Source organism: Eleutherodactylus coqui, chromosome 7 (assembly GCF_035609145.1).
Source record: "Eleutherodactylus coqui strain aEleCoq1 chromosome 7, aEleCoq1.hap1, whole genome shotgun sequence".
Classification (NCBI taxonomy): domain Eukaryota; kingdom Metazoa; phylum Chordata; class Amphibia; order Anura; family Eleutherodactylidae; genus Eleutherodactylus; species Eleutherodactylus coqui.
In genome coordinates, this window is record NC_089843.1 from 166220538 (window position 1) to 166247627 (window position 27090).

Genomic DNA, 27090 nt, shown 5'->3' on the forward strand with positions numbered 1-27090 from the left:
AATTTGATTACAAAATCTAAAATCAAAAAATAAAAACTAATTATAAGACAAAACATGTTTCACTGTCTGGTTCTAACGTGTAAAAAAATATAGGCAATAAGATAAAAGCCTATGCAGCGGCCCAGACCTAGGAGATTGTTTAAGCAGCGGGGCAAAAACAAAATGTTGGTCATGGTGGCTCTACTACTCCTCCTGGCAGATGGTAAAAGCGGTGTCCATGGGCCGAACTACAGCCAGTGGTGAAAACTAGCAAACAAAACAATAAAATAAATAATTTGGGCAGTTGTTTTAGGCCACTACCAGCAGAGTCGGGTAGGGTAAGATGTTATAAGTCATGACCCCAGTCCGTGTATGGATCAAGATCCATCATGAACAAAAATAAAAATAGAACAGAAAAATAAAAATTACTAAAAGGAAAAACACTACAATAAAAATAGACAAAGATACTAAAGGGTGGGGGTAGTAGTCTGGAGAATGGTGGGATACCTCTGAACCTTGGTTATCGGATGACGGGAAGGAATCCAGGAGACAGTCTTTGAATGAAATCAACTTTCGATTGTTTATTACAAGTGAACAAAGAAAATCAGCTTCATTGCTTTGCATTAAATGAAGCACAGTGCAGATTCAATGGCAGTAACAGTTGTATCACCTTGTTTTGTAGCATTACAGTCTTGGGGTAATCATACCATCTGAGATCACATTTGTGTAGGCTCAGAGTGTCCGTGCGTTGGAATAAAGTCTAATACACGAATCTCAGTCTCCATCCCATGCGTTTTCCCTTTTAAGTTACTTTTTCTGTCTCTGTAACATTTTAATAGATACTCACTCTTTGCATGCATCTTCACCACAAGTTATAGGGTATTCTCCTTCTCCTCCAAACTCACAACTCACCCCACTTCAGTCTACTCTCTTTTTTTTTTCTTTTCTTCATCTCTCCATTCTCTGGCTCCTTCCATTACCTCCAACCAACTCTTCACTCTCCCTCCTGAGAACTAAGAACCTCCTAACTCCACCCTCTCTCTCACTTTTATACTTTCTATATCACCCAATCCTGAGCTAGCGTCCAACTAACTGTCCAATACCCAGACTATATAAGGATGATTGACAGTAGTGACAGGGAATTAGCTGACATTCTGCCTAGTCATGCAGTGTTAGCAAATGTGAAGATTAGCAATGAGCCCCTATTAACACATATCACATGTCATTTTCTACATTCTCCCATTATTACACACATTCAAGCTGTAACAGTGATAAACGTGCTGTGGGAGCCCAACTCTGAGGTACTACACCTACAAGTATGCATTCCTGCCTCAGACATCTGCTTAGGATGAGTTCACACATTGGGGTCTTGCTGTAGAATTTTGGCTGTGGATTTCATTACAAAATTCCACAATAATGCACATCCAATGGATTTATTTCAGAGTGATCAGACAAAATATAGAGACCATTGTGCTATGAGATTTTTTAAATACTATCCCCTATCTATATGTATTTAACTGTGTAAAACTATATAAAGTCTTACATTTTCACATTTGTATTTTTTGGAGTTTAGGGTGGAACGTTCCTCCCTTCTATGAATGTGTCTCAGGTGCTAGCGCTCTCGTCTTTCAGTGGTGGGCTTCTAGGTTCAAATCCAATCATGAATAACATCTGCATGGACTTTGAAAAACTCCATCCAGCTGTTGCCCTTGGGCAGATTTGAACCTACAACTCCAGCAGTCCCAGATTCTTTCCATGTTATGCTGGACTCACACTGCATTAGTGTATGTGCCCAACCTTTTCGTCCCAGGCTTACATTATAATTGCCGTAAAATTTTTGAAATTGAACCCTTAATGGAACCATAGATTTTAAATATCAAACCGGTATCAAAGTTATTATTGCAGAGCTGTTAATCATTAGCAAAACAGGCAATTGTCCTGGCACCACCAACAGCAACTAGATAGCGAAGTGTCATGGGGAGTGGTGCGCAACACAGATTTCAGGATACGATGCAGCCAACAGGATTGCCAAAAATGGACAAATTTTATCAAAGAGCACAGAGATGTAAGAATTACTAGTAGGGGATTAACCCTTTCCAATCCACTGTCTGACGTCTGAAGACATTCTGATTAAAGGCTGTACAGCTCCGATGTCAGAAGACGTCTGGCAGGGTATTCTTACTGTATATTTCCGATTGCTCTGTTGTTTGGAGCCTCTCCAGCATGTCCAATACCGCAGTACTGGCTCAAGCCAGCAGATGGTGCCATTGTATAATGGCAGAAAGAGAGAGCCCCCTAGGAAACTCTGAATCCAAAATTGGATTGCAAAGGGTGAAATAAGCAACTCGACTTTCAATCTACTGTGGCATAATGCCGAGCAGTAGAAGAGCAACGGTATCTGAAAAACAATATTAACGTTACTCTGCATCGCCGTCTGGCTTTCCTGACTAATACATTTCTATTCTTCCATTGTTTTCCTCTATTATGAGTGTAATTCCATTTATTGCTATAATCTACACTATACCCTGTTATTTTAATCTATTTTCAGGAACATATCATATTCCATTTAACAGGGCTTACTTATCATTTACTTTAATGACATTTCATAAAAGTGTTATGGCATTGTGATGTAGCCATCCCCGACCTCTCATCCATGGCATCATTACCAAATTTGAGAAGAAATGGGCACATGTCCCTCTTTATGTAGGAAGAGTCTCTGTGCTTGTGGTCCTCCTATAATAAAAAGAAAGTAACTACTATATATTATGATACCAGAAGGACAAGCTACATAATGTAGTTCATGCAGAAGAATAGTCCTTCCAAACAGACCATGGAGTTCAGGTCCAAAAACTTCTTTTCATTTTCAAAATTTATAGGCAAAATGGTAGCTTGGATCTGATTGGATGTCATGAAAAGGAAAGTATTCTTGTATGTACATTAACAGTTTTTTAGATGTCTTCCACTGTTTTTATGCCAAATACAGACATGAGAGTGGTTGTAAGCACAGTAGAACGACGGGTAAAGCAGCTTCCCACTTATATAGAAATATTACCTAACCATTGTGTAATAAAAAGGTTAGAATTAGGAAAGGGTGATGAAGCAAAGTACTCTAGACATTTGTAGTTTTTATTATACAATGGTTACGCTTTATTCTCATGAAATTAGATTCCTTCTTCAAATTCAGTATTTCTTAAAAAATATTTCCATTTTCAACACTGGAGTTTTCTTTGGATTTTTCAAAACATTCTTTCTTTTGCCAGCCCAAACCTGTAAAGTAAGAAGGATTGTGTGGATTATACATATACTTTATATAGAGGGTTGGGGGTGAGAGCAGTCCATTATTTGCTTAGTCAGCATACTTTAAAGGGGGTTTCCAGTTGTAAACTACAGATGAGTCATCAATAGTAGATTGGTGGGGGTCCATAGCCTGGGACCTCCACAGATTAGCTGTTTTGCAGGCCAGTCTGCATATGCACTGAGCTGATTTCTGCAGGAAGTAGACAGCTCTGTTGCCACTGCAGTGGCCAGGCTTCGCTTATTACAGGCAAAGACCCTATTCATTTCAAAGGGAACTTAGCATGCAATACCGAACCTGGCCACTACAGTAAGAATGTAGATGTCTAAGTCCTGTAGAATTCTGTTCAATACATGACTGAATAGCTGAGCGGCAGGGGTCCCGGGCGATGGAAGCGGCCAATCTACTAGTGATGACGTATCCTGATAGTTTACAACTGGAAAACCTCCTTAAAGAGTAGCTCTATAAATTATTATAAACTTATTTAGATTGACTTTGGCCAAGTAAAGGACAGACTTTAGTCATCCCTCACTCTCCACCTCACCATACCTGCACATCTCCAGCCCTTTATCTTCTGTATCACCCCATTACTTGTAGTATGTAAGCTCGTTGGAGCAGGACCCTCACCCCTATTGTTTCCATCAATTGATTACTATGTAACTGTGGTTCTGTAATGTTTGTACTTTTGTCTTTCTGTATCCCCCGTCTATGTAAGCGCTGCGGAATATGATGGCGCTATACAAATAAAGTTTATTATTATTATTTTGAAGAATGGAAGAAACTAAAAAAGTAACTTTGCTGCTTGGGTTGTTTAAAGTCATTGTGGTTATAGTCTCACCTTTAGACAACAGGCTAGCTTAATTTAGAGGCCTTTACATGGCCCAATGAGCAGGCAAGAACATTCCTAGGAATATTTGTTTGCCCAATCATCGGGTTGTGTTAAGGTGCTGCGAATCATCTGGTTTCGTGGGATAAACAGTCTGTAGTTAGAAAGGGATGGTTATATTAGGAAATTATTGGCATAGTCATTTTATATGGCTTCCACAGGTAATGGAATTAGATAAATCTTTATTTTTTTTAAATTTAAATTAGGGTATTTAGATGCACTTTAATGAACATACACCAGCACAATGTTTCCCAACTCCAGTCCTCAAGGTACCCCAACGGGTCATGTTTTCTGGATCTCCTCAGTATTACACAAGTGATATAATTATTGGCAGTATCTAAGACATTGCCACAAGAGTTCTTACTGTAGGATATCCTGAAAACATGACCTGTTGGGATGCCTTGAGGACTGGAGTTGGGAAACACTGTACTAGAAGTTGTATGTGTATGCCCTATGTGTTGGGGAACACTATACTAGATGGTGTATGTGTATGCCCTAACTGTTGGGAAACACTGTACTAGAGAGTGTATGTGTATGCACAAAGTGTTGCGAGACACTGCAGTAAATGTTGTATATGTATGCCCTAAGTGTTGGGAAACACTGTACTAGAGAATGTATGCGCTTGCCCTATGTGTTGGGAACCACTATACTAGAGGGTATATGCATATGCCCTATGTTTTGGGAAACACTATTCTATAGGGTGTATAAGTATGCCCTATGTGTTGGGAAACACTATACTAGAGGGTGTAAATATATATGCCCTAAGTGTTGAAAAACACTATACTGGAGAGCGTATATTTATGCCATAAGTGTTGGGGGTGTATATGTATGTCCTAAGTGTTGTATCTGTATGCCCTAAGTGTTGGAAAACACTGTACTAGAGGGTGTATATGTATGCCCTATTTGTTGTATGTGTATACTCTATGTGTTGGGAAACACTATACTAGAGGGTGTATGTGTATGCCATATGTGTTGTATGTGTATGTTCTATGTGTTGGGAAACACTGTACTAGAGGGCATATGTGAATGTCCTATGTGCAGACTGGGAGAAACAAGCTGCACTATGTGGAAATGAAACACGCCACCTCTTGGTGTGCATGTCCAGTCCTTCATTAAAATCAGTGCTTGGATCTATAAACATATCAGAAGATGCCATACTGGAAATACCCATCTAATTCAGCCACCAGTAACAGCGCTCCTTGTACTCACCATTACTTTGTATGTGGCAATCTTCCAGCCATTTCATTCTCTTTTTTCATTGGCTGATATGGAGTAGGTAAATGCTGAAACATCAATAATAGAACATGTTATGTGATTTTACACCTTGAATCTAAACCTATCCGCATTTATATAAACAAGTAATAAACTAAGTATCATTTGTATAAACATCGCATGTTAATTCAGAGACCGACGTACTCTGCATGAAAAAATAAAATCTGTTTAACTTGCAGCCTACAGTAAGTTTTGAACACAATGTTGTTACACCTCACCCACACAGAAATCCAACAATCTTTGTTTTAAAAATGCACAGAATGTCATAAAAGGCTCCCAGCGCACCAACTTATGATCCACGACTTCTGTATTCTTCATTATTTATGAATTTGGATCTTTGCTTTGGGCTCCAAGTCATGATTTTTATGTTATGATTTATTTTTCCTAGAATCCCGTAGTTATTAAGTTCTGCAGATATTATAAATGTTGTGCTATTATACAAGAGCTTTTTGCAATATTCCACTACAAATTGGATTTTTGAGGCTTGGAAGAGCATACTCCACTATTCACAATGGCACAGATCCAAAAATGTAACTACACGATGAATGCGCTGTATAATATTAACCTATATAGATTGGTTATAATGTTGACAATATAGTGAAATAACGGAAAATTAATTCTACTTTTTATGCCACTAATGGCTCAGTCAGACAAGCGTTTTTTTTTTTCACGAATATTAGGTGCGTTTGCGATTAGCATCTATTAGAACCAATTGTTTTCCGATGAAAACAGTCACATGTCCGTTTTTGTACATGCAAAAACAATTAGCACCTGCAAAAAAATAGGACAGCGATTAGCAAACGCACCTAAAATTTGCACATATAGTGCGGCCCCATTGAAAGCAATGGGAACACTTTGCTATCCCCTGCTGCAGCTGTGACAGCTGCAGCAAGGGATTCTTTGGATATGAAACCCCTGGATGCTTTCACCTTGTTGGGGTTTCACCTTGTTGTCAATTGGAGTGTTCACCCCATTGAAAACATACAGAGAACATCGCGCTCCTGCTGCCACAGCTGTGACAGAGGATTTCTTCATCTCCGCGGGGAGTCGCTTCATCACTGAACACTGTGACAGCAGTGTCACAGTGTTCAGTGACAAGGGGACTCCCTGTGGGGATGAAAAATTCCCCTGCCACAGCTGTCACAGCTGTGGCACAAGAGCGCGATGTTCTTCCATTGCTTTCAATGGAGCGGGCACTGCTGACGCCCTATTGACAGCAATGGGATGAAGGGAAGCACTGCAGCGATGATTTTATGGGAAGGGCTTTAATATAAGCCCTTCCCTGAAAATCATCCCTAGCAGTAGAAAAAGTAAATAAAAAAAGGTAACTCACTTTGAAGCGCTGTCTGGCTCAATTAATGAATTCAATGAATGGCTGAGCACTGCCTCTGATTAGCTGAGCACAGGGACCAATCACAGGCATTACTCAGCTGTCATTCAATGGCTGAGAGCTGCCTCTGATTGGTCACAGCGCTCAGCTAATCAGAGGCAGTGCTTTCTGGAGGCGGGGATTTTTAATCCCTGGCCTCCAGAATACAGAGAAGACTGCTGGTGATGGAGAGAAGAGCCGGACAGCGCTTCTAGGCGAGTTACCTTTTTTTTTTTCCTTTTTCTACAGCTTTATATTTAAACCCTTCCCCCGAAAATCTTCGCTGCAGGGCTTGCCTTCATCCCACTGCTTTTAATAGGGCAGCAGCAGCACCCACCCCATTAAAAGCAATGGGAGAACCTCTGCTCCCATTGCAGGGTATTCCTTCATCCCCACGGGGAGTCCCCTTGTCACTGAACACTGTGACACTGCTGTCACAGTGTTCAGTGATGAAGGGACTCCCCCCAGGGAATATTTACGCGCAGCATGGACCTTCTCGGCGCGTGGATGTCCTATCTTTTGCAGGGGCACGAATGGTTCTATCAGACGCACTTTTTTGTGCACATAGGCAAATGCAAAAAAAGGCTCGTCGGACTTCACCCTAGAGGTATTTTTTTTTTTTTGCGGAGATGAAGAAATCCTCTACCAGAGCTGTGGCGGAGGATCACGATCTTCTCTGTATGTTTTCAATGGGGCCAGCGCTGCTGCCACCATCACCATTGACTACAAGGTGAAACCCCAACAAGGTGAAAACATCCAGGGGTTTCACATCCAAGGAATCCCCTGCTGCAGCTGCCACAGCCGCAGCAGTGGATAGTGATAGCACTGCATTTTTATGTGCGAATTTTGCTATCGTGTGACCGCACAACAAGTGCGAATTTAAAAACGTGTCTACTACTTCGGTCACGTGAATTTTTTTACATGTGTTTTGTGTTTTTTTCACGCACCTAAATGCGTGAAAAAAACTCTCATCTGACTGAGCCCTAAAGAAAGTAATGAGGGTTGAAGTAAATATCAATTCCACAATACAATGCTATAATTAGACATACTCCATTTAGAAGTGGACGTTTAGTGATAAGAACATGTCAGCTACAATTTCCAATTCCTTGCATATTACAATGTAAACTATAGGAATGTCTGCAGAAACATGTATTCTGTAAATGGACTGCAAACACACTGTAACTCGCAATGAACCTCCATCGTTGGATTACACAAGAATGTTGCCGTTTGCTAACTACTGTTCAGTTTGCAGTCATCAGGAAGAGTCAGGTTCTGTTAGCTTCTACACATATAACAATTATTGACTGCAATCATCTACACTTCTGAGAAGTTGTTGATTTATAGTAGTTTACACTTTTATGGAGATGAGGAGGAATATCACTATATAAATGGACACATAACATTACAAATAGGTCATTTAGAATGAATGATTGAATGAATCTTACACTTGATTTATTCGGCTTTTGGTAAATGCTGTCATCGAACATCCCATAATTTGTCTTTTTTCTCCCAGAGAATGCTGCAAAGAGAAACCTTTGATTAAAGGGGGAAAGGGACTTGTTATTTGTATAGCACCAACTTATTCTGCAGCGCTTTCAGATAATCTATTTATTACCCCCCAGCAAGCTGGGTACTCGTGATGAGTGATATTGCTACTTTTGTAATCTTTTATGCTTTTAAAGGGGTTGTTCCCCAATAGGCATCATCTATATACAGGATAAATGATAAATGTCTGATCTTTGGAGGTTCCCTGCTGGGACTCTGACTGAACACTAGAAGAGGACTCATGATCCCCCGATGCCTCATCATTGCATGACCACAGTGAGGAGGAGTTTGAATGAATCAGTAGTCAACCATGTGCCCTGAACCTCCATTTAATGTCCATGGTGCTGATAGAACCAGACATCAGACTTTAAATGGATCAGTACCGTGCATTCTCAACCTTCGCTGCATTCAAACTCCTCACTGCCATCATACAGTGCGAAGGAATGGGGAGCTTCAGACTCTGTTTTAGTGATTGATGGAATCCCAGTGGTGAGGCCCCCAGCATCCAGACATTTATCACTTATCCAGTAGATAGGGGAATTGCATGAATTTTCATTCTGGGACAATTCCATAATTAATAATATAATGGATTATGATTGGTTTGAAGATGTTTCACTGTCATCTGATATATTAATAATCATTAATAAAGAACACCTGGGTCCCCTTGTATGTACTATACTTGCCCACATACTATACTTGCACAGGGGTTCTCTGTTGTCTGTGCCTACTCCTGTTCTCACAGCTAATTGCTTTTCAGGGAACTACAACACAGCCTCATTCCCCATGAGCACCACGGAGTCCAAAATAGGAACATCCCTTTAAGTGAGTGGGTGGAGTTTCACATTTGCATGTAGCAGATTTTTTTATGTTTCTCCAACACTTTTCTCATTTAAAAAAAATAATAAATTGGGAAAAAACCTACAGGTGAAATGTGACATAGTCCTCAACAGGTTTGTTCCATGTTCACACTGCAATCTTTTTAGGGGCTAGTGCACCAAGGAGATGGACACCTAGATAAAAAGGAACTTCCACTAAAAGAAGCGACCTGTAAGGCTGGGTTCCAACAGGGCGAAATCCCACCCAAAATCTCGCGGTTTAACAGCAGCAAAAAAACACGAGATTTCCGCTGGGAAAGCGCTGCTTCAAAACCCGCGAAAAAAAAAATTGACATGCTGTGGCCGGGGAATGCCGCAATGGACTGGCTGTCCCATTTGGACGAGATTTTTGACAAATCTCGTCCACATGGCTGGCTAATCACGGGACTAGCGGCGCAGGCGGACCTGCAGCAGCAAAATTTCCGATGGAATTTCTGCGGCAAATCTGCCCTCTGTTAACCCAGCCTAATAGCAGCTAAACAGATCCTGAACTTCAGAAACATGAAGCTACAGTCTTACCATTTGGTTGATGGACAATAGTAATCTTATCTGTTAAAACAAAACACACAGCAATGCGTTAGAACATAAACTTAAAGTATATAGTATAGAAATGTAAATACTTCCATAGACAGATGACTACAAATATGGAAAGATGTAACAATTACCAACATGACTGGCACATCTTAACAACTCCGTTTACATTATAGTACATTGTAGCTATTGGAACACTTTAAATGTGCCAAGTTAACGTTTGCTACATCTGTAAACTGTGACTTCTCTTTGGTCGTCATCCCTTGTAACCAAAGGCTTATTTTACGTGTTTGGAATTTTCTTTCTGATTGTAGGTTTGATGCTTTTGTGGCTTGCAGATGTCATGTTGATTTCCTCTTGGGGCAGATGTGACTCAATATCTACAAAACCTTATTATAACAGATTTTTATAAGACTCGGATACTTTGCAGCTTTTTTGCACTATAAAAAAAAATTGTTACTGGAAATTTAAGCAAACATTCTAAGCAAACTCGTTGATCGGAACAGCTCTTTCTTTACGTTGCGTGGGATTGTAGACAGTATTTGCGCACACAAAATTTATGCGCGCAATACGTGGAGACTGGAACCCATCTTGTTGCTTGGTCCTCCGGCGCGTCTTGTCATTTGGTCCCCGGAAGGGTGAGCGCTGCCTCTGATTGGCTGAGCACTATGACCAATCAGATATTTAAATCCCTGCCTGCTGGAAGAGCTTCAGAACACTACCGGGGACCAAGTGACAAGACACACCGGAGCCTCGACAGTGGCGGACAGGTGTTATATATATATATATATATATATATATATATATTTTTTTTTTTTTTTTAAAGTAGTTCTATATGACAAAAGCCACGTGGGGTAATAAAAATGATGGCAAAAATTATGGAATCACCACAATTAGAGGATGTTCACCCAAATTTTTTACTTCATAGCAAATGCTGAACTTTCTGGCTTTGTGAAACAAACCTCAAGCAGATGAAGCTTTCAACTTTCCTGAAGAGTAGCTGACAGGCCAGCTTTGCGGGATGGAGCCTTGTGGCCTTTTTTTTTTCAAATTTCCATCCTAAACTTTCAATCTGATTGAGATCCAGACTGCTTGCTGGCCGTGTCACTGAGTTGGCATGGCTTTTCTGAAGAAAACCTTTAACAGTCTTTGCACTGTAGGCAGAAGCAATATCATCCTGAAAAATGCCTTCATTATCACTAAGACCTATTTTCTATCAATGGACTAAAAAGAATGTCCAATTTTTCTATGCACACCTGTGCATTAAGTGCTAAGGTAATGATTGCTATCGCCCCTGGCCCTTTACCCTTTACATGCAATCCCATAACATAAATGAGAGGGGAAATTTGATTGTTATCCTCAGGCAGTCATTTTTCTACATTTTATTAGAGCGGCAACAGACAAAAGTTGCAGCATCACCTCCTTGGCCAGTGCAGATTTGTGATTGATTACTGAATATCACTCTCATTCCATCATCCACACACCATGATTGCTTCTCTTTAGCCCACTATAAGCTTGTTTCATTCTGTTCAGGTCTTATTACTGGTTTATTTTTGGCTTTTCCATGTCTATATGTAAATTCCTTTTATTCATCCGAATTCTCATAGTTCTTTCACAAATTTTACACATTGCTGTCTGGGAACATCCAACATTTTTTGCTACATTTCATGTTGAATTTCCATCTTGAAAATGCATAACCTCTTACCATTGTTCCAATTGCCAGCACTCTTGGTTGGTTGGTCCATGTTAGTTTTCAATTTACCTAGTCCAACAGTTCCTTAAGGTTTGTAATCCTTACTTTTCAACTGCAGACTAAGAGCTTAGTCACACGGGCGCATCGGCACCCGTACACGGGCACCGATGTGCCCGTTTGACTGAGCCCTTACTGCAGGAAGAAGACGGACGTACTTCAAGACGGACGACTCCCCGCAGCGCAGAAGAACGAACACATGCTCGGCAATGAAGCTGGTCACAAGTTCTTTCTTCCGGCGCTGCAGAGAGACGTCCGTCCTGAAGTGCGGCCGTCTGCTACCTGCAGTAACACGGGCGCCGATGCACCCATGTGACTAAGCCCTAAATATGCATTTTTAGATTGTTCCAGTCTTTATTTTAGAAATGCAACTTATAAAGTACTATGCAAAAGTTTTAGACACGTGTGGAAAAAATGGTGCAAAGTCAGAATCCTTTAAAAAAAATAGCAGTGTTAATAGTTTATTTTTGTCAATGAATAAAATACAAAGTGAATGAACAAAAGAGAAATCTAAAATCACATCAATATTTGGTGTGACAACTAGAGATGAGCGAGCACCAAAATGCTCGGGTGCTCGTTACTCGGGACGAAAATTTCGCGATGCTCGAGGGTTCGTTTCGAATAACGAACCCCATTGAAGTCAATGGGCGACCCGAGCATTTTTGTATATCGCCGATGCTCGCTAAGGTTTCCATTTGTGAAAATCTGGGCAATTCAAGAAAGTGATGGGAACGACACAGCAACGGATAGGGCAGGCGAGGGGCTACATGTTGGGCTGCATCTCAAGTTCCCAGGTCCCACTATTAAGCCACAATAGCGGCAAGAGTGGGCCCCCCCCTACCAACAATTTTTACTTCTGAAAAGCCCTCAATAGCAATGCATACCTTAGCTAAGCACCACACTACCTCCAACAAAGCACAATCACTGCCTGCATGACACTCTGCTGCCACTTCTCCTGGGTTACATGCTGCCCAACCACCCCCCCCCCCCGCACAACCCAGTGTCCACAGCACACACCAAAGTGTCCCTGCGCAGCCTTCAGCTGCCCTCATGCCACGCCACACTCATGTCTATTTATAAGTGCGTCTGCCATGAGGAGGAACCGCAGGCACACACTGCAGAGGGTTGGCACGGCTAGGCAGCGACCCTCTTTAAAAGGGGCAGGACGATAGCCCACAATGCTGTACAGAAGCAATGAGAAATATAATCCTGTGCCACTACCATCAGGAGCTGCACACGTGGGCATAGCAATGGGGAACCTATGTGCCACACACTATTCATTCTGTCAAGGTGTCTGCATGCCCCAGTCAGACTGCGTTTTTTTATAAATAGTCACAGGCAGGTACAACTCCGCAATGGGAATTCTGTGTGCACCCACAGCATGGGTGGCTCCCTGGAACCCACCCGCTGTACATAAATGTATCCCATTGCAGTGCCCTGGACAGCAGAGCTAAGTCAGATTAAATGCAGGTGGGCTTCGGCCCAAACTGCATGCCCCAGTCAGACTCGAGTTTTTTATAAGTATACACAGGCACGTACATCTCCCTAATGGGAAGTCCATGTGGACCGACAGCATGGGTGGGTCCCAGGAAGCCACTGGCAATATATCCCATTGCAGTGCCCAGCACAGCTGATGTAACGTCAGCTTTAATGCAGGTGGGCAAAAAATTAATTGGATTACACTGTAGGCGAGGGCCCAAAAAAATTGGTGTACCAACAGTACTAATGTACCTCAGAAAAATTGCCCATGCCCAACCAAGAGGGCAGGTGAAACCCATTAATCGCTTTGGTTAATGTGGCTTAATTGGTAACTAGGCCTGGAGGCAGCCCAGTTAAAATAAAAATTGGTTCAGGTGCAGGTTTAAACGCTTTAATGAGCATTGAAACGTATAAAAATTGTTTACAAAAATTATATGACTGAGCCTTGTGGGCCTAAGAAAAATTGCCCGTTCGGCGTGATTATGTGGGGTTTCAGGAGGAGGATGAATAGAATACACAGATTGATGAAGCAAAAAGGTCCCCGTTTTTGATGGTGATAGAGAACGATGCTTCCATCCGCGGGTGCAGCCTACGTATTGTTTAGGTATCGCTGCTGTCCGCTGGAGGAGAAGAGAAGTCTGGGGAAATCCAGGCTTTGTTCATCTTATCCGTGATGATTCCCCCAGCCGCACTAAACACCCTCTCTGACAAGACGCTAGCCGCAGGACAAGCAAGCACCTCTAGGGCATACAGCGCGAGTTCAGGCCACGTGTCCAGCCTAGACACCCAGTAGTTGTAGGGGGCAGAGGCGTCACCGAGGACGGTCGTGCGATCGGCTACGTACCCCCTCACCATCCTTTTACAGTGCTCCCGCCAACTCAGCCTTGACTGGGGAGCGGTGACACAGTCTTGCTGGGGAGCCATAAAGCTGGAAAAGGCCTTGGAGAATGTTCCCCTGCCTGCGCTGTACATGCTGCCTGATCTCTGCGCCTCCCCTGCTACCTGGCCCTCGGAACTGCACCTTCTGCCACTAGCGCTGTCGGATAGGAATGTTACCATCAGTTTGTCCGCCAGGGTCCTGTGGTATAGCATCACTCTCGAACCCCTTTCCTCTTCGGGTATGAGAGTGGAAAGGTTCTCCTTATACCGTGGGTCGAGCAGTGTGTACATCCAGTAATCCGTAGTGGCCAGAATGCGTGTAACGCGAGGGTCTCGAGAAAGGCATCCTAACATGAAGTCAGCCATGTGTGCCAGGGTACCTGTATGCAACACATGGCTGTCCTCACTAGGAAGATCACTTTCAGGATCCTCCTCCTCCTCCTCCTCCTCAGGCCACACACGCTGAAAGATGACAGGCAAGCAGCATGGGTACCCTCAGCAGTGGGCCAAGCTGTCTCTTCCCCCTCCTCCTCATGCTCCTCCCCCTCCTCCTCAACGCGCTGAGATATAGACATGAGGGTGCTCTGACTATCCAGCGACATACTGTCTTCCCCCGCCTCCGTTTCCGAGTGCAAAGCGTCTGCCTTTATGCTTTGCAGGGAACTTCTCAAGAGGCATAGCAGAGGAATGGTGACGCTAATGATTGCAGCATCCCCGCTCACCATCTGGGTAGACTCCTCAAAGTTTCCAAGGACCTGGCGGATGGCTGCCAACCAGGCCCACTCTTCTGTAAAGAATTGAGGAGGCTGACTCCCACTACGCCGCCCATGTTGGAGTTGGTATTCCACTATAGCTCTACGCTGCTCATAGAGTCTGGCCAACATGTGGAGCGTAGAGTTCCACCGTGTGGGCACGTCGCACAGCAGTCGGTGCACTGGCAGATTAAACTGATGTTGCAGGGTCCGCAGGGTGGCAGCGTCCGTCTTGGACTTGCGGAAATGTGCGCTGACCCGGCGCACCTTTCCGAGCAGGTATGACAAGCGTGGGTAGCTTTTCAGAAAGCGCTGAACCACCAAATTAAAGACATGGGCCAGGTATGGCACTGCGTGAGGCTGCCGAGCTGCAGAGCCGCCACCAGGTTACGGCCGTTGTCACACACGACCATGCCCGGTTGGAGGCTCAGCGGCGCAAGCCAGCGGTCGGTCTGCTCTGTCAGACCCTGCAGCAGTTCGTGGGCCGTGTGCCTCTTCTCTCCTAAGCTGAGTAGTTTCAGCACGGCCTGCTGATGCTTGCCCACCGCTGTGCTGCCACGCCGCGCGACACCGACTGCTGGCGACGTGCTGCTGCTGCTGACACATCTTGATTGCGAGACAGAGGTTGCGTTGGAGGAGGAGGGTGGTTTAGTGGAGGAAGCATACACCGCCGCAGATACCAGCACCGAGCTGGGGCCCGCAATTCTGGGGGTGGGTAGGACGTGAGCGGTCCCAGGCTCTGACTCTGTCCAAGCCTCCACTAAATTCACTCAATGTGCCGTCAGGGAGATATAGTGGCCCTGCCCGCCTGTGCTTGTCCACGTGTCCGTTGTTAAGTGGACCTTAACCGCGTTGGTGAGGGCGCGTACAATGTTGCGGGAGACGTGGTCGTCCAGGGCTGGAACGGCACATCGGGAAAAGTAGTGGCGACTGGGAACCGAGTAGTGCGGGGCCGCCGCCGCCATCATGCTTTTGAAAGCCTCCGTTTCCACAAGCCTATACGGCAGCATCTCCAGGCTGATCAATTTGGCTATGTGCACGTTTAACGCTTGAGCGTGCTGGTGCGTGGCGGCGTACTTGTGCTTGCGCTCAAACAGTTGCGCTAGCGATGTCTGGACGCTGCGCTGAGAGACATTGGTGGATGGGGCCGAGGACAGCGGAGGTGAGGGTGTGGGTGCAGGCCGGTAGGCACTCATGCCTGTGTCCTCAGAGGGGGGTTGGATCTCAGTGGCAGGTTGGGGCACAGGGGGAGAGGCAGTGGTGCAAACCGGAGGCGGTGAACGGCCTTCGTCCCACCTTGTGGGGTGCTTGACCATCATATGCCTGCGCATGCTGGTGGTGGTGGCTCCCCAGCTGATCTTGGTGTGACAAAGGTTGCACAGCACTGTTCGTCGGTCGTCAGGCGTCTCTGTGAAAAACTGCCACACCATAGAGCACCTTGGCCTCTGCAGGGTGGCATGGCGCGAGGGGGCGCTTTGGGAAACAGTTGGTGGATTATTCGGTCTGGCCCTGCCTCTACCCCTGGCCACCGCACTGGCTCGGCCTGTGCCCACACCCTGAATTGGGCCTCCGTGTCCTCGCCCACGTCCACGTCCTCTAGGCCTACCCCTCAGCATGCTGTATTACCAGTAGTGCAGAAACAGAACGCTGTAATTAAATGTGCCGCTTATTGGCCTGTGGTTGGAGGCTCACTTCACTTACGGAACGCACAGCAGAGCCAGGAAAGAATTTTGCGCAAGCCTGCTGTAACACTTAGCTGGCTGCGTATGAATTAGGACTACTACCCCCAGCAGAGACCCAGTACACTGAGGACGGTCACAGGCAGCCCAAATAGATTTTTTTTCCCAAATGTTTTTGGAAAGGCCCACTGCCTATATACACTAAATATGTCTTCTGTCCCTGCCTCACCACTACTGGCCCTGCACTATGTAAAATTACTGCAGACTGTTTCACTGTGGACAGGAATACAGCGGTGATGTAACAGGCAACACAGAGCCAGGAAAGAATTTTGCGCAAGCCTGCTGTAACACTTAGCTGGCTGCGTATGAATTAGGACAACTACCCCCAGCAGGGACCCAGTACACTGAGGACGGTCACAGGCAGCCCAAATAGATTTTTTTCCCAAATGTTTTTGGAAAGGCCCACTGCCTATATACACTAAATATGTCTTCTGTCCCTGCCTCACCACTACTGGCCCTGGACTATGTAAAATTACTGCAGGACGCAATGCTTTGCCGATATACAAAAGAAATAAAAATTTGCAACACTGCAAAAAGCAGCCTCCACACTACTGCACACGGTTAGATGTGGCCCTAAGAAGGACCGTTGGGGTTCTTGAAGCCTAAAATAACTCCTAACGCTCTCCCTATAGCAGCTCCGGTACCAGCAGCACTGTCCCTGAACTATGTCAGAATGCATCTGTGGCGAGCCGCGGGAGGGGCCGATTTATATACTCGGGTGACACCTGATCTCGCCAGCCACTCACTGCAGGGGGTGGTATAGGGCTTGAACGTCGCAGGGGGAAGTTGTAATGCCTTTCCTGTCTTTCTATTGGCCAGAAAAGCGCGCTAACGTCTTAGAGATGAAAGTGAAAGTAACTCGAACATCGCGTGGTGCTCGTTTCGAATAATGAGCATCTCGAACACGCTAATACTCGAACGAGCATCAAGCTCGGACGAGTACGTTCGCTCATCTCTAGTGACAACTCTTTATGTTCAAAACAGCCTCGGTTCTTCTAGGTCCACTTGCACAAAGTCAGGGATTTTGTAGGATTATAGTCAGGTGTATGATTAATAATCATAATAATAATAATCTTTATTTGTATAGCGCCAACATATTCCGCAGCGCTTACATAGACAGGGGAAATACAGAAAGACAAAAGTACAAAAAATTACAGAACCACGGTTACAATCGTAATCAGCTGATGGAAACAATAGGGGTGAGGGTCCTGCTCCAACGAGCTTACATACTACAAGTAATGGGGTGATACAGAAGGTAAAATGGCTGGAGGTGTGCACAGTATCGCGTGCTGGAGAGTGAGGGATGCTATATACAGACAACAGTCAGACATTTAGCTATGCGACGGCAGGATCAATATGACTACAGGAGCGGTTTATGATGGCTAGCAGGGATTGCAGTCAGGAAACATGTTATCAGGCGGAGTACAGAAGGGTTTGTTTAGGGAATGCGGTATGCATCCCTGAAGAGGTGCGTCTTTAGAGCACGCCTGAAGTTTTTCGAGTCCTGGATTGCCCGGATGTTCTTTGGTAGTGCGTTCCAGAGGACCGGTGCTGCTCTGGAGAAGTCTTGGAGGCGGGAGTGAGAAGTTCGAATTAGAGGGGTGTGCAGTCTAGTTTCGTTTGCCGAGCGGAGAGCCCGGGCTGGGTGATGGATTGAGATGAGGGAGGCGATATAGGGGGGCGCTGCACTGTGGAGGGCTTTGTGGATGAAGGTAATAAGTTTAAATTGAATTCTGTATTTAACTGGCAGCCAGTGCAGTGACTGGCACAGGGCAGAGGCATCTGAGTAGCGGCTGGACAGTAATATGAGCCTGGCTGCCGCATTCAGGATGGATTGTAGAGGGTAGAGTCTGGTGCAGGGGAGGCCGACCAGCAAGGAGTTGCAATAGTCGAGCCGTGAGTGGATGAGGGCAACAACAAGCGTTTTCAGCGTGTCTATGGTGAGAAAGGAGCGGATTCTTGAGATGTTCTTTAGGTGCAGCCGACATGTTCGGGCCACTGACTGGATGTAGGGAGTAAATGAGAGATCTGAGTCGAATATGACCCCAAGGCAGCGGGCATGTTGTCTAGGAGTTATGGTGACGCCACACACTGAGATGGAGATGTCAGGAGGAGGTCGGTTGGTGGAAGGAGGAAACACCAGTAAGTCAGTTTTAGAGAGGTTTAGTTTTAGGTAGAGAGAGGACATGGTGTTAGAGACAGCGGACAGACAGTTGGTGATGTTTTGGAGGAAAGGTGCAGAGATGTCACGGGAAGAGGTGTATAACTGGGTGTCATCAGCATAGAGGTGGTAATGGAGGCCAAAGCTCCTGATGGTTTGTCCAACAGGGGCTGTGTAGATAGAGAAAAGGAGGGGGCCAAGGACCGAGCCTTGGGGGACCCCAACAGCAAGGGGAAGAGAAGGAGAGGTAGAGCCAGCAAAGGAGACACTGAAAAAGCGGTCAGATAGGTAGGAGGAGAACCAGGAGAGAGCAGTGTCCTTTAGGCCGATGGAGCGAAGCATACTGAGGAGGAGTTTGTGGTCAACTGTGTCAAATGCTGCAGAGAGATCGAGGAGGATCAGTAGGGAGTAGTCACCCCTTGATTTGGCTGACAGTAGGTCGTTTGATACCCTTGTAAGGGCAGTTTCTGTGGAGTGTTGGGGTCGGAAGCCAGACTGTAGGGGGTCGAGGAGAGAGTTCTCTGATAGATAGCTTACAAGGCGGGAGTAAACCAGCCGTTCTAGTAATTTGGAGATGAAGGGGAGGTTTGAGATGGGTCGGTAATTGGCAACGTCAGTTGCGTCAAGAGTCGGCTTCTTTAGCAATGGGGATATGATGGCATGTTTGAAAGAAGAGGGAAAGATGCCAGAGGCCAGAGAGAGGTTGAATATAGTGGTGAGATGCGAGATGACCACTGGGGAGAGGGATCGGAGGAGGTGTGAGGGGAGAGGGTCGCTAGCGCAGGTGGTGGGGCGAGCAGAGAAGAGCAGTTTGGAGACTTCTTCCTCTGTTGCTGGTCTGAGTACAGACAGTGAGCAGGAGCTAGCTGCAGTGCTGACAATACTAAGGTCAGGGCTAGTCTGGGATTGGGAGGTTATTTCTTGACGGATGTCATCAATTTTCTTTTTGAAATAGGCAGCCAGTTCAACAGCACTGAGATCCGTCACCGGGGGCTGCGGTTTAGATTAACCGGTTATACCCAACAGATGATAATGATCATCATTTTCATATGTTGATTGAAATACAGTCAATAACTGAAACACAAACAGCTGTGTAGGAGGCTTAAAACTGGCTGAGGAACAGTCAAACTCTGCTACAAAGATGATTTTGTGGAAGACAGTTTCAAATCACAGGTCATACACCATGGCAAGACTGAACACAGCACCAAGGCACAAGGTAGTTATACTGCATCAACAAGGTCTCTCAATGCAAAGATTTCAAAGCAGACTGGGTTTTCAAGATGTGCTGTTCAAGCTCTTTTCAAGAAGCACAAAGAAGTGGCCAACATTGTGGACCATAGAAACACTGGGTTGACAAAGAGACATGTATATAATTTCACCCTCAAAATTGAGTGATTCCATACTCTGTATTATTGTTATTTAACAAACATTGTTTTGTGCTATACCTGTGATTTGCTCATTTGCTAGGAAGTAGAAAAGCTGGGTGAGCATCTTATTGCTGTAATTCCATAATTTTTGCCAGGCGTTGTATATGAGTAACTGCTCATACTTTGTAGTACAAATGTGATAGAGGGCAGATGTCTATGTAATTAGTAGGAGGGATGAAAACATGAGGAAAAGTTCTTGCACCCTTCCATGAGAAAAGGTAGTCAAAAAAATACTGGTGAAATGGCACGACCCTTTAGAAAAGTGTGAAAATACTCAGGAGATGGTATAATAGATAGTGAAACTTCTTTTTTGACTACCTTTCCTCCCACTTACACTGGTCAATCTGTAAGGTTGTACAGTCACTGGACTGACAGCAACCAGAATCTGATGCACATCTATCTTTGACCTTCTCATCACATACAAACAATCCATTTAGGAGAAGAACCCCTTTGTCATCTTATCACCAGATCATCATTGGAGTAGCTCCACTTCCCTTTTTTACATTACATTACACTTTCCATTACATCCCCTGCATAGGAGGCTTGGATCTTTCTTCCTGGTGTCATTTTCTGCTTACCACTCCCACACTTCCTCACACACACACAACCAAGCAGGTGTAATTTTTCAGCTACTCCCTGTGCTCGACTATTGCATCAGCATATGCATATTGAGCCTGGTATCTGTTGCGGCTTGTTGTTCGCAAGAGCGTCGTAGCATGGTGGCCTCGACGCAGGCCAAGACCTGTTGCCTTGTTAAACAGGACAAGGGTTAATGCTCCATGTGCAGAGACTGCTGGGTGCTGTCTCTCTTTGCTGCATGATGCATGCTGGATTAGTCATGCCTGGGAGAACGTTGGAGGTGTGCTTCTTTAATTGCTGTGCTAGTCCTCAGTTGTGGAGTAGCTTATATCCTCACCCCTCCTTGTGCTCAGTGCTGCTTATTCAGCTCCATAGAGGAATATTGGAGTTTGGTGTTCCTCTGTGTTGGATCTACAGCTATGTACAGATAGGTTGCTGTGGTTTACTTTTCAGTTGTATTTCTGTTTTCATTTCTGTTTTGCTTTGCTGTTCGGTTTGTCTCTCCAGGGGTCTCTCTAGGGACAGTGAGGGCCCAGGAAGAAGACCGTGGTGCCGCCTCTATCGAGGCGATTCTTCATTTCTAGGCAGGGACCCTTCACCCCCCCGCTAGGTTTGGACTAGGTTTCCTTCTCCCTGGAGTGGTGCTACTGCTCAGCAAAGTGTGGTGCACACTGTTCTACAGTGCATGGTATTGTCAACTGCAGTGGTTGTGTATGCACCCTGCGTCCGTGCTGAGCGTGGTGCTTGTGTGCCGCATGGACTTGACAGTATTATTTGAAAGGTAAGATTCTGCGCTTTAACATGATACCAAAATCTAAGTTCAACGTCTTATTTGGCAGGTTAAAGAAAAACATAATGTGTTTATGCAGTGAATGAAAAAAATTGAAGAGAACAACCTTAGAATGGCTTTTTCTGTTTTGTCAAAAATAACGCACATTGTTGTGTTCAAGGCTTACCATAAACTCTTTCATCATCCGTTTTATTTCCAATAATGTTGTTACGCAACTCTTGCAGCTTTTTCTATTTAGAAACAAAAGTTGTACAATATGTAACATTTGTTAAATTGAAATCAGTCTGCAATATGTACCGTAGATGAAATATAATACTTATTACATAGCACACTAGTTTGAACATATAATGGGAGTACCATGAAATGGCTTGTTCTTATTGCATGACTAAATCAGTTTTATAGAATAGATACAGATAGAGGTTAATCAAGACTGAAATCAGAAAGAGGCTTAAAGGGGTTGTCCCACTTCTAACTGTTTTGCTGCTGGAAGCAGACTGCTCCGTACATTGTGCAGTGGCCCGGGTTGGTACTGCAGGCTGAGTCCTATTCACCTCAATAGCATAAAGCCTACATTACCAATGCAGGCCACTATCTATTTCCTGCAGCAAAACAGCTAAAAGTGTGATGACCCCTTTAATTACATCTCAGAAGGTGCTTAAAGGTGAATCCCCCCTTTAACTTCTTGCTTACCTGTTGAAGAAGATCCAATCCACTTTTGTCACTCTGCCACTGCTGGAATTTTTGGAGAGCTTCATCCATACTGATAATTCCCATTTTTACCTTTTCCTGTAGTAATATAAGCTCATCCTGCCCAGTGAGTGCATAGTGTTGAGCTGTAACCTGAGGTTCATATTTAGCCAACTGCACTTTGTCTGTAATTCATAAAGTAGTAGATTAATGAAAATTCCATGTTTGCAGTACAGATAATGATATCTAAATAGTGTTACTCCATACTGTTTAGGACATTTGTCACCACACACTTGCAGGTTTGACACATAATCTGTACTAGACATCTGATTGGCTTTGGGTGAGTGAATTTTTTAAAAGTGTAGACAAGGAGTACTCAACTACTTGTAATAAAGGTCTGCTTACTTGGATCTGTAGTCAAGTGACGGTCTGAGGTCAACAAAATTGTAAGGATGTCATCTTCTAAGGCTACTTTCACGTTGTAACTTCTGTGTATGTTTACCATATGCATTGGAAGGGGGTCCAGAGACTCCCATCCACATGAAAAAGGACAATTGACCTCTGTTCAGGTTGTTTCTACCAGGGTTTCTGTTGTTTTTACTGCATGCAATAGCACAGCAAACAGCAATATTCCACGTACAGGCATGTAGTAAAATATGTATACCTTTTCTTAAATGGCAGCCTATGAGTGCCAGATGCTACTAAGTGGTATGGGTTAAACATATATGCCCAAGGCTTACATTACAAATATTCAAATAATCCAGATGTAAAGCTTAAATAGATACAAAAGACGGAATGTGAAAAGAGCTTTAACGTTTATCAAACTTTGTATAATTTATATCAAAATGTATTAGGCTCTGTTGATATCTAGAGATGAGCGAACACCAAAATGTTCGGGTGTTCGTTATTCGTAACGAACTTCCCGTGATGCTCGAGGGTTCGTTTCGAACAACGAACCCCATTGAAGTCAATGGGCGACCGGAACATTTTTGTATTTCGCCGATGCTCGCTAAGGTTTTCATGTGTGAAAATCTGGGCAATTCAGGAAAGTGATGGGAATGACACAGTGACGGATAGGGCAGGCGAGGGGCTACATGGTGGGCTGCATCTCAAGTTCACAGGTCCCACTATTAAGCCACAATAGCGGCAAGAGTGCCCCCCCCCCCCCCCCCCCCACTGTCAGCATAAAGATCGTCCTCCTCTGGCACAGCTGTAACAGCTGTAGCAGAGAAGAACGATGTTTGCCCATTGAATTCAATGGAACCGGCAATACAGCCGACTCCACTGAATGCAATGGGCTGCCGGCGATCGCAGGATGAATGGTCGGAAAGGGGTTAAATATATAACCCCTTTCCTGCAATTCATCCAGAAATGTGTTACACTAAAAATATATACCGGCGTATAAGGCGACGGGGCGTATAAGACGACCCCCCAACTGTCACCTTATACGCCGGTAATACAGTGGAGCAAAGAATAAAAAGCATTACTTACGTTTTTAGATGATCTGCGGCGCTCCTGCAGGCTGTCACTCCCTCCTGGTCCACGGCAGACAAGCTTTCTCCACGAAAGACTTTAAATCCCTGCCTCCAGAAGCACATGTGCCTTCAGCCAATCACAGCCAATGACAATGATGTCATTGAATGGCTGTGATTGGCTGTGTTTCTGGAGGCGGGGATTTCAAGCCTTGAAATCCCCGCCTCCAGAAACACAGCCAATCACAGCCATTCAATGACATCATTGTCATTGGCTGTGATTGGCTGAAGGCACATGTGCTTCTGGAGGCAGGGATTTAAAGTCTTTCGTGGAGAAAGCTTGTCTGCCGTGGACCAGGAGGGAGTGACAGCCTGCAGGAGCGCCGCAGATCATCTAAAAACGTAAGTAATGCTTTTTATTCTTTGCTCCACTGTATTACCGGCGTATAAGGTGACAGTTGGGGGGTCGTCTTATACGCCCCGTCGCCTTATACGCCGGTATATATTTTTAGTGTAACACATTTCTGGATGAATTGCAGGAAAGGGGTTATATATTTAACCCCTTTCCGACCATTCATCCTGCGATCGCCGGCAGCCCATTGCATTCAGTGGAGTCGGCTGTATTGCCGGTTCCATTGAATTCAATGGGCAAACATCGTTCTTCTCTGCTACAGCTGTTACAGCTGTGCCAGAGAAGAAGGATTTGTCTTCTATATGTTCTCAATGGGGTCAGCGCTGCTGCCGCTGGCCCCATTGAGCGCATATAGAATGCATCCATAGCGAGCAGCGGGAGGGGCAGATTTCAATACTCGGGTGACACCTTATCTCCCCAGCCACTCACAGCAGGGGGGTGGTATAGGGCTTAAACGTTGCAGGGGGAAGTTGTAATGCCTTCCCTGTCTTTATATTGGCCAAAAAAAAGCGCTAACGTCTCAGGGAAGAAAGTTTAATTTACCAGAACACCGCATGGTGTTCGTTACGAATAACGAACATCCCGAACACCCTAATATTCGCACGAATAGCAAGCTCGGACGAACGCGTTCGCTCATCTCTATTGATATCACATTTCTGTCTTTTCCAGGGGTCCCATCATGGTGTACATTTAAAATCCCAACAACAGAACCCCTGGACAGAACCTATCTTGCTGATAATAAAAAACTGTTGAAACAGAGACCAATAGGTATCCTTTTTGGCAGGTTTTCAATCATTTGCGCCATTCTGTGTCAAGAAAAAATGTTTTGTAGACTGCACTTTTCTTCCAAATATGGAATGGCACAAATGAAAGGAAACCTGCCAAAATAGAGACCTATTGGTCTCAGTTTCAGCAGTTTTCTATAATGGGCAAAATAAGTTTTGTCCAGTCTCTGTCCAGGAATTTCATTTGCGGGATTCTAAACATACATTGTGATGGGACCCCTGGATAGATACAAACGTAATACGAACACAACCGTAGTTGGAAAACTGCACCAGACCTCTAATTTAACTCAGGCAAGACCGCAAATTAATTAAGACCATGGAACAAACCCCTAAATTCAATAGACACTAGACCCCAGACCACCAACACAAACAATGTCCTGCCACTGGCCAGATAAATTGATATGATATGGATAGATTAAATATGGCATATGCTCCATTGAAGCTCCTGATACATTTGTTGAGTGTATTTGTAGGGTCTTATTAACTTAGCATATTTTCAGCATACTAAGCCTTTCAATGGGAGGTATATGTTGGGAAGTACTCACTATGTATACCTCCAACACAAGAATAAAACGCAATGTGAACTGAGCCTAAAAGCATTCTAAACTATGTTTGTGTATCACAGCGGGGAAATGTATTCTTGCTGCACATTAGACTTCATACCGCTTTTCATTATAAGTAGCTCCCACTAGAGATGAGCGAGCGTACTCGCTAAGGTAAACTACTCGAGCGAGTAGTGCCTTATGCGAGTACCTGCCTGCTCGTCTCTAAAGATTCAGGTGCCGTTGGGGGAGAGCGGTGAGTTGCGGGACTGAGCAGGCAGGGAGGATCGGGGGGGGGGGGGGGGGAGAGTGATCTCCCCTCCGTTCCTCCCCGCTCTCCCCCGCCGGCACCCGAATCTTTAGAGATGAGCGGGCAGGTACTCACATAAGGCACTACTCGCTCGAGTAGTTTGCCTTAGCGAGTACGCGCGCTCATCTCTAGCTCCCACCGATCAGCAAATTACAGTATATCCTTGCAATAAATTATTTCTTAGTTATATTCTCTGTTGGAGAGTTGAGTAGCAACCAATGTTGCCAATGTTGGGCTCAATCTACAGCATGTTCTAGTTGCCAATATGTGTCAATGTTGGGAACCACATTTCAGCACATATACTATATCATGAACTTTACGATATCCATTGACTTTCTATGGGGAAGACATACTGGATGCCAAAAGTGTCTTCTTTTGGCATATATCTGGCAAGGTTATACCTGAATACGTGTTTTGACTGTATAGAAAAATGAAGGCTGCAGAAGTATTTAACACAAAGTTGGGGGAGATGTCACGGTTTAACTGGACAGAACAGTCATTATGACACTGGAGAAACGAGGTGATAAAGACTGTGGAACTCAATCAAAGTCTCCCAACTTTTTCTCTTTGAGCAAAAGTAGTCAAACATACAACCCAAAGAAATGTGGGTGAGATTTACTGAGCAAAATGCACCAGAATTCTGACTTGAGTACAGTTTTTGCCTGTGTTGCCTAGTTTTACGCTATATGACGGTACTATTAAATCAGCCTTCATGTTTGCAGGTGATTTTTGATTTCAGAAGAAATGCCTTCATGGTGAATAGGCAAAATACATTGAATACTGCATGCAGACATATCATGAAGGTTGTAATACACAAGTGATATGATTATGAGGCTACAGATGGAGAGCTATCGTGGCTAATGATGGGTAATTAGTGGAAGGCATAGAGATTCTGGCATTTATCTCTTCACAAAGGTGTGCTATGAGACACAGAGGGTTATAAACTATGATGAGCTGTACTAAATTGCTATGAATCAGGTCCTTTATTTCTTATTATCCAGACTCTTGGCTATTTTCCTTAATGCTACCAACTATAAGGTGAAGCATAGATAATGTTGAAGCAGTTGGATATTAATAAACATGCCTGCCATTACAACCCCACATTTAACTATAATAACATCCCGTACATCTGTGTTACTAACTTCAAAGTTATCGAGGTCTTTTAAGCATATTTTACTTAAAAATCAGCTATTACCATTTTTGGTTTTCTGTGGATATTCTGTTATTTTATATAAAAATACAAATACAAATAAATGCAATAATATTCTTGACTTTATTTCTTATATTCCCCTGCAAAGAGGAAGAACAGATCCCCAGAAGAGTTGAGTGAACATACTCTGCCGAGCTTGATGCTCGTTCGAGTATTAGCATACTCGATGGTGCTCGTTACTCGAACAAGCATCAAGCCGTGTTCGACCCCGCCCCAGTTTTTGGCTCCTCCCTGCTGTGACATGCCTGCTTTGGCCCCTCTCCGCTGCGACGCAGCATGCGTCATTGACAAATTTTTTGTCTGGCAGGCAGGGGAGAGAGAGAGAGAGAGAGAGAGAGAGAGAGAAAGAGAGAGAACACATGGA

The 27090-nt window shown here is 44.4% G+C and overlaps 1 protein-coding gene across 2 annotated transcripts in view; it reads right to left on the bottom strand.

Moving 5' to 3' along the window:
- Positions 1-559: 559 nt before the first annotated feature.
- Positions 560-27090, bottom strand: part of BANK1 (B cell scaffold protein with ankyrin repeats 1) — a 308283-nt gene continuing 281752 nt past the window's right edge. For both annotated transcript variants that reach the window (XM_066573970.1, XM_066573969.1), the window contains exons 15-20: positions 21999-22180; positions 21475-21538; positions 9741-9770; positions 8247-8320; positions 5370-5443; positions 560-3246 (exon numbers count right to left, since the gene is read on the bottom strand). In XM_066573970.1, the coding sequence (XP_066430067.1) occupies positions 5372-5443; positions 8247-8320; positions 9741-9770; positions 21475-21538; positions 21999-22180 (422 nt within the window). In that variant the 3' untranslated portion in view covers positions 560-3246; positions 5370-5371. The remainder of the gene's footprint in view (positions 3247-5369; positions 5444-8246; positions 8321-9740; positions 9771-21474; positions 21539-21998; positions 22181-27090) is intronic.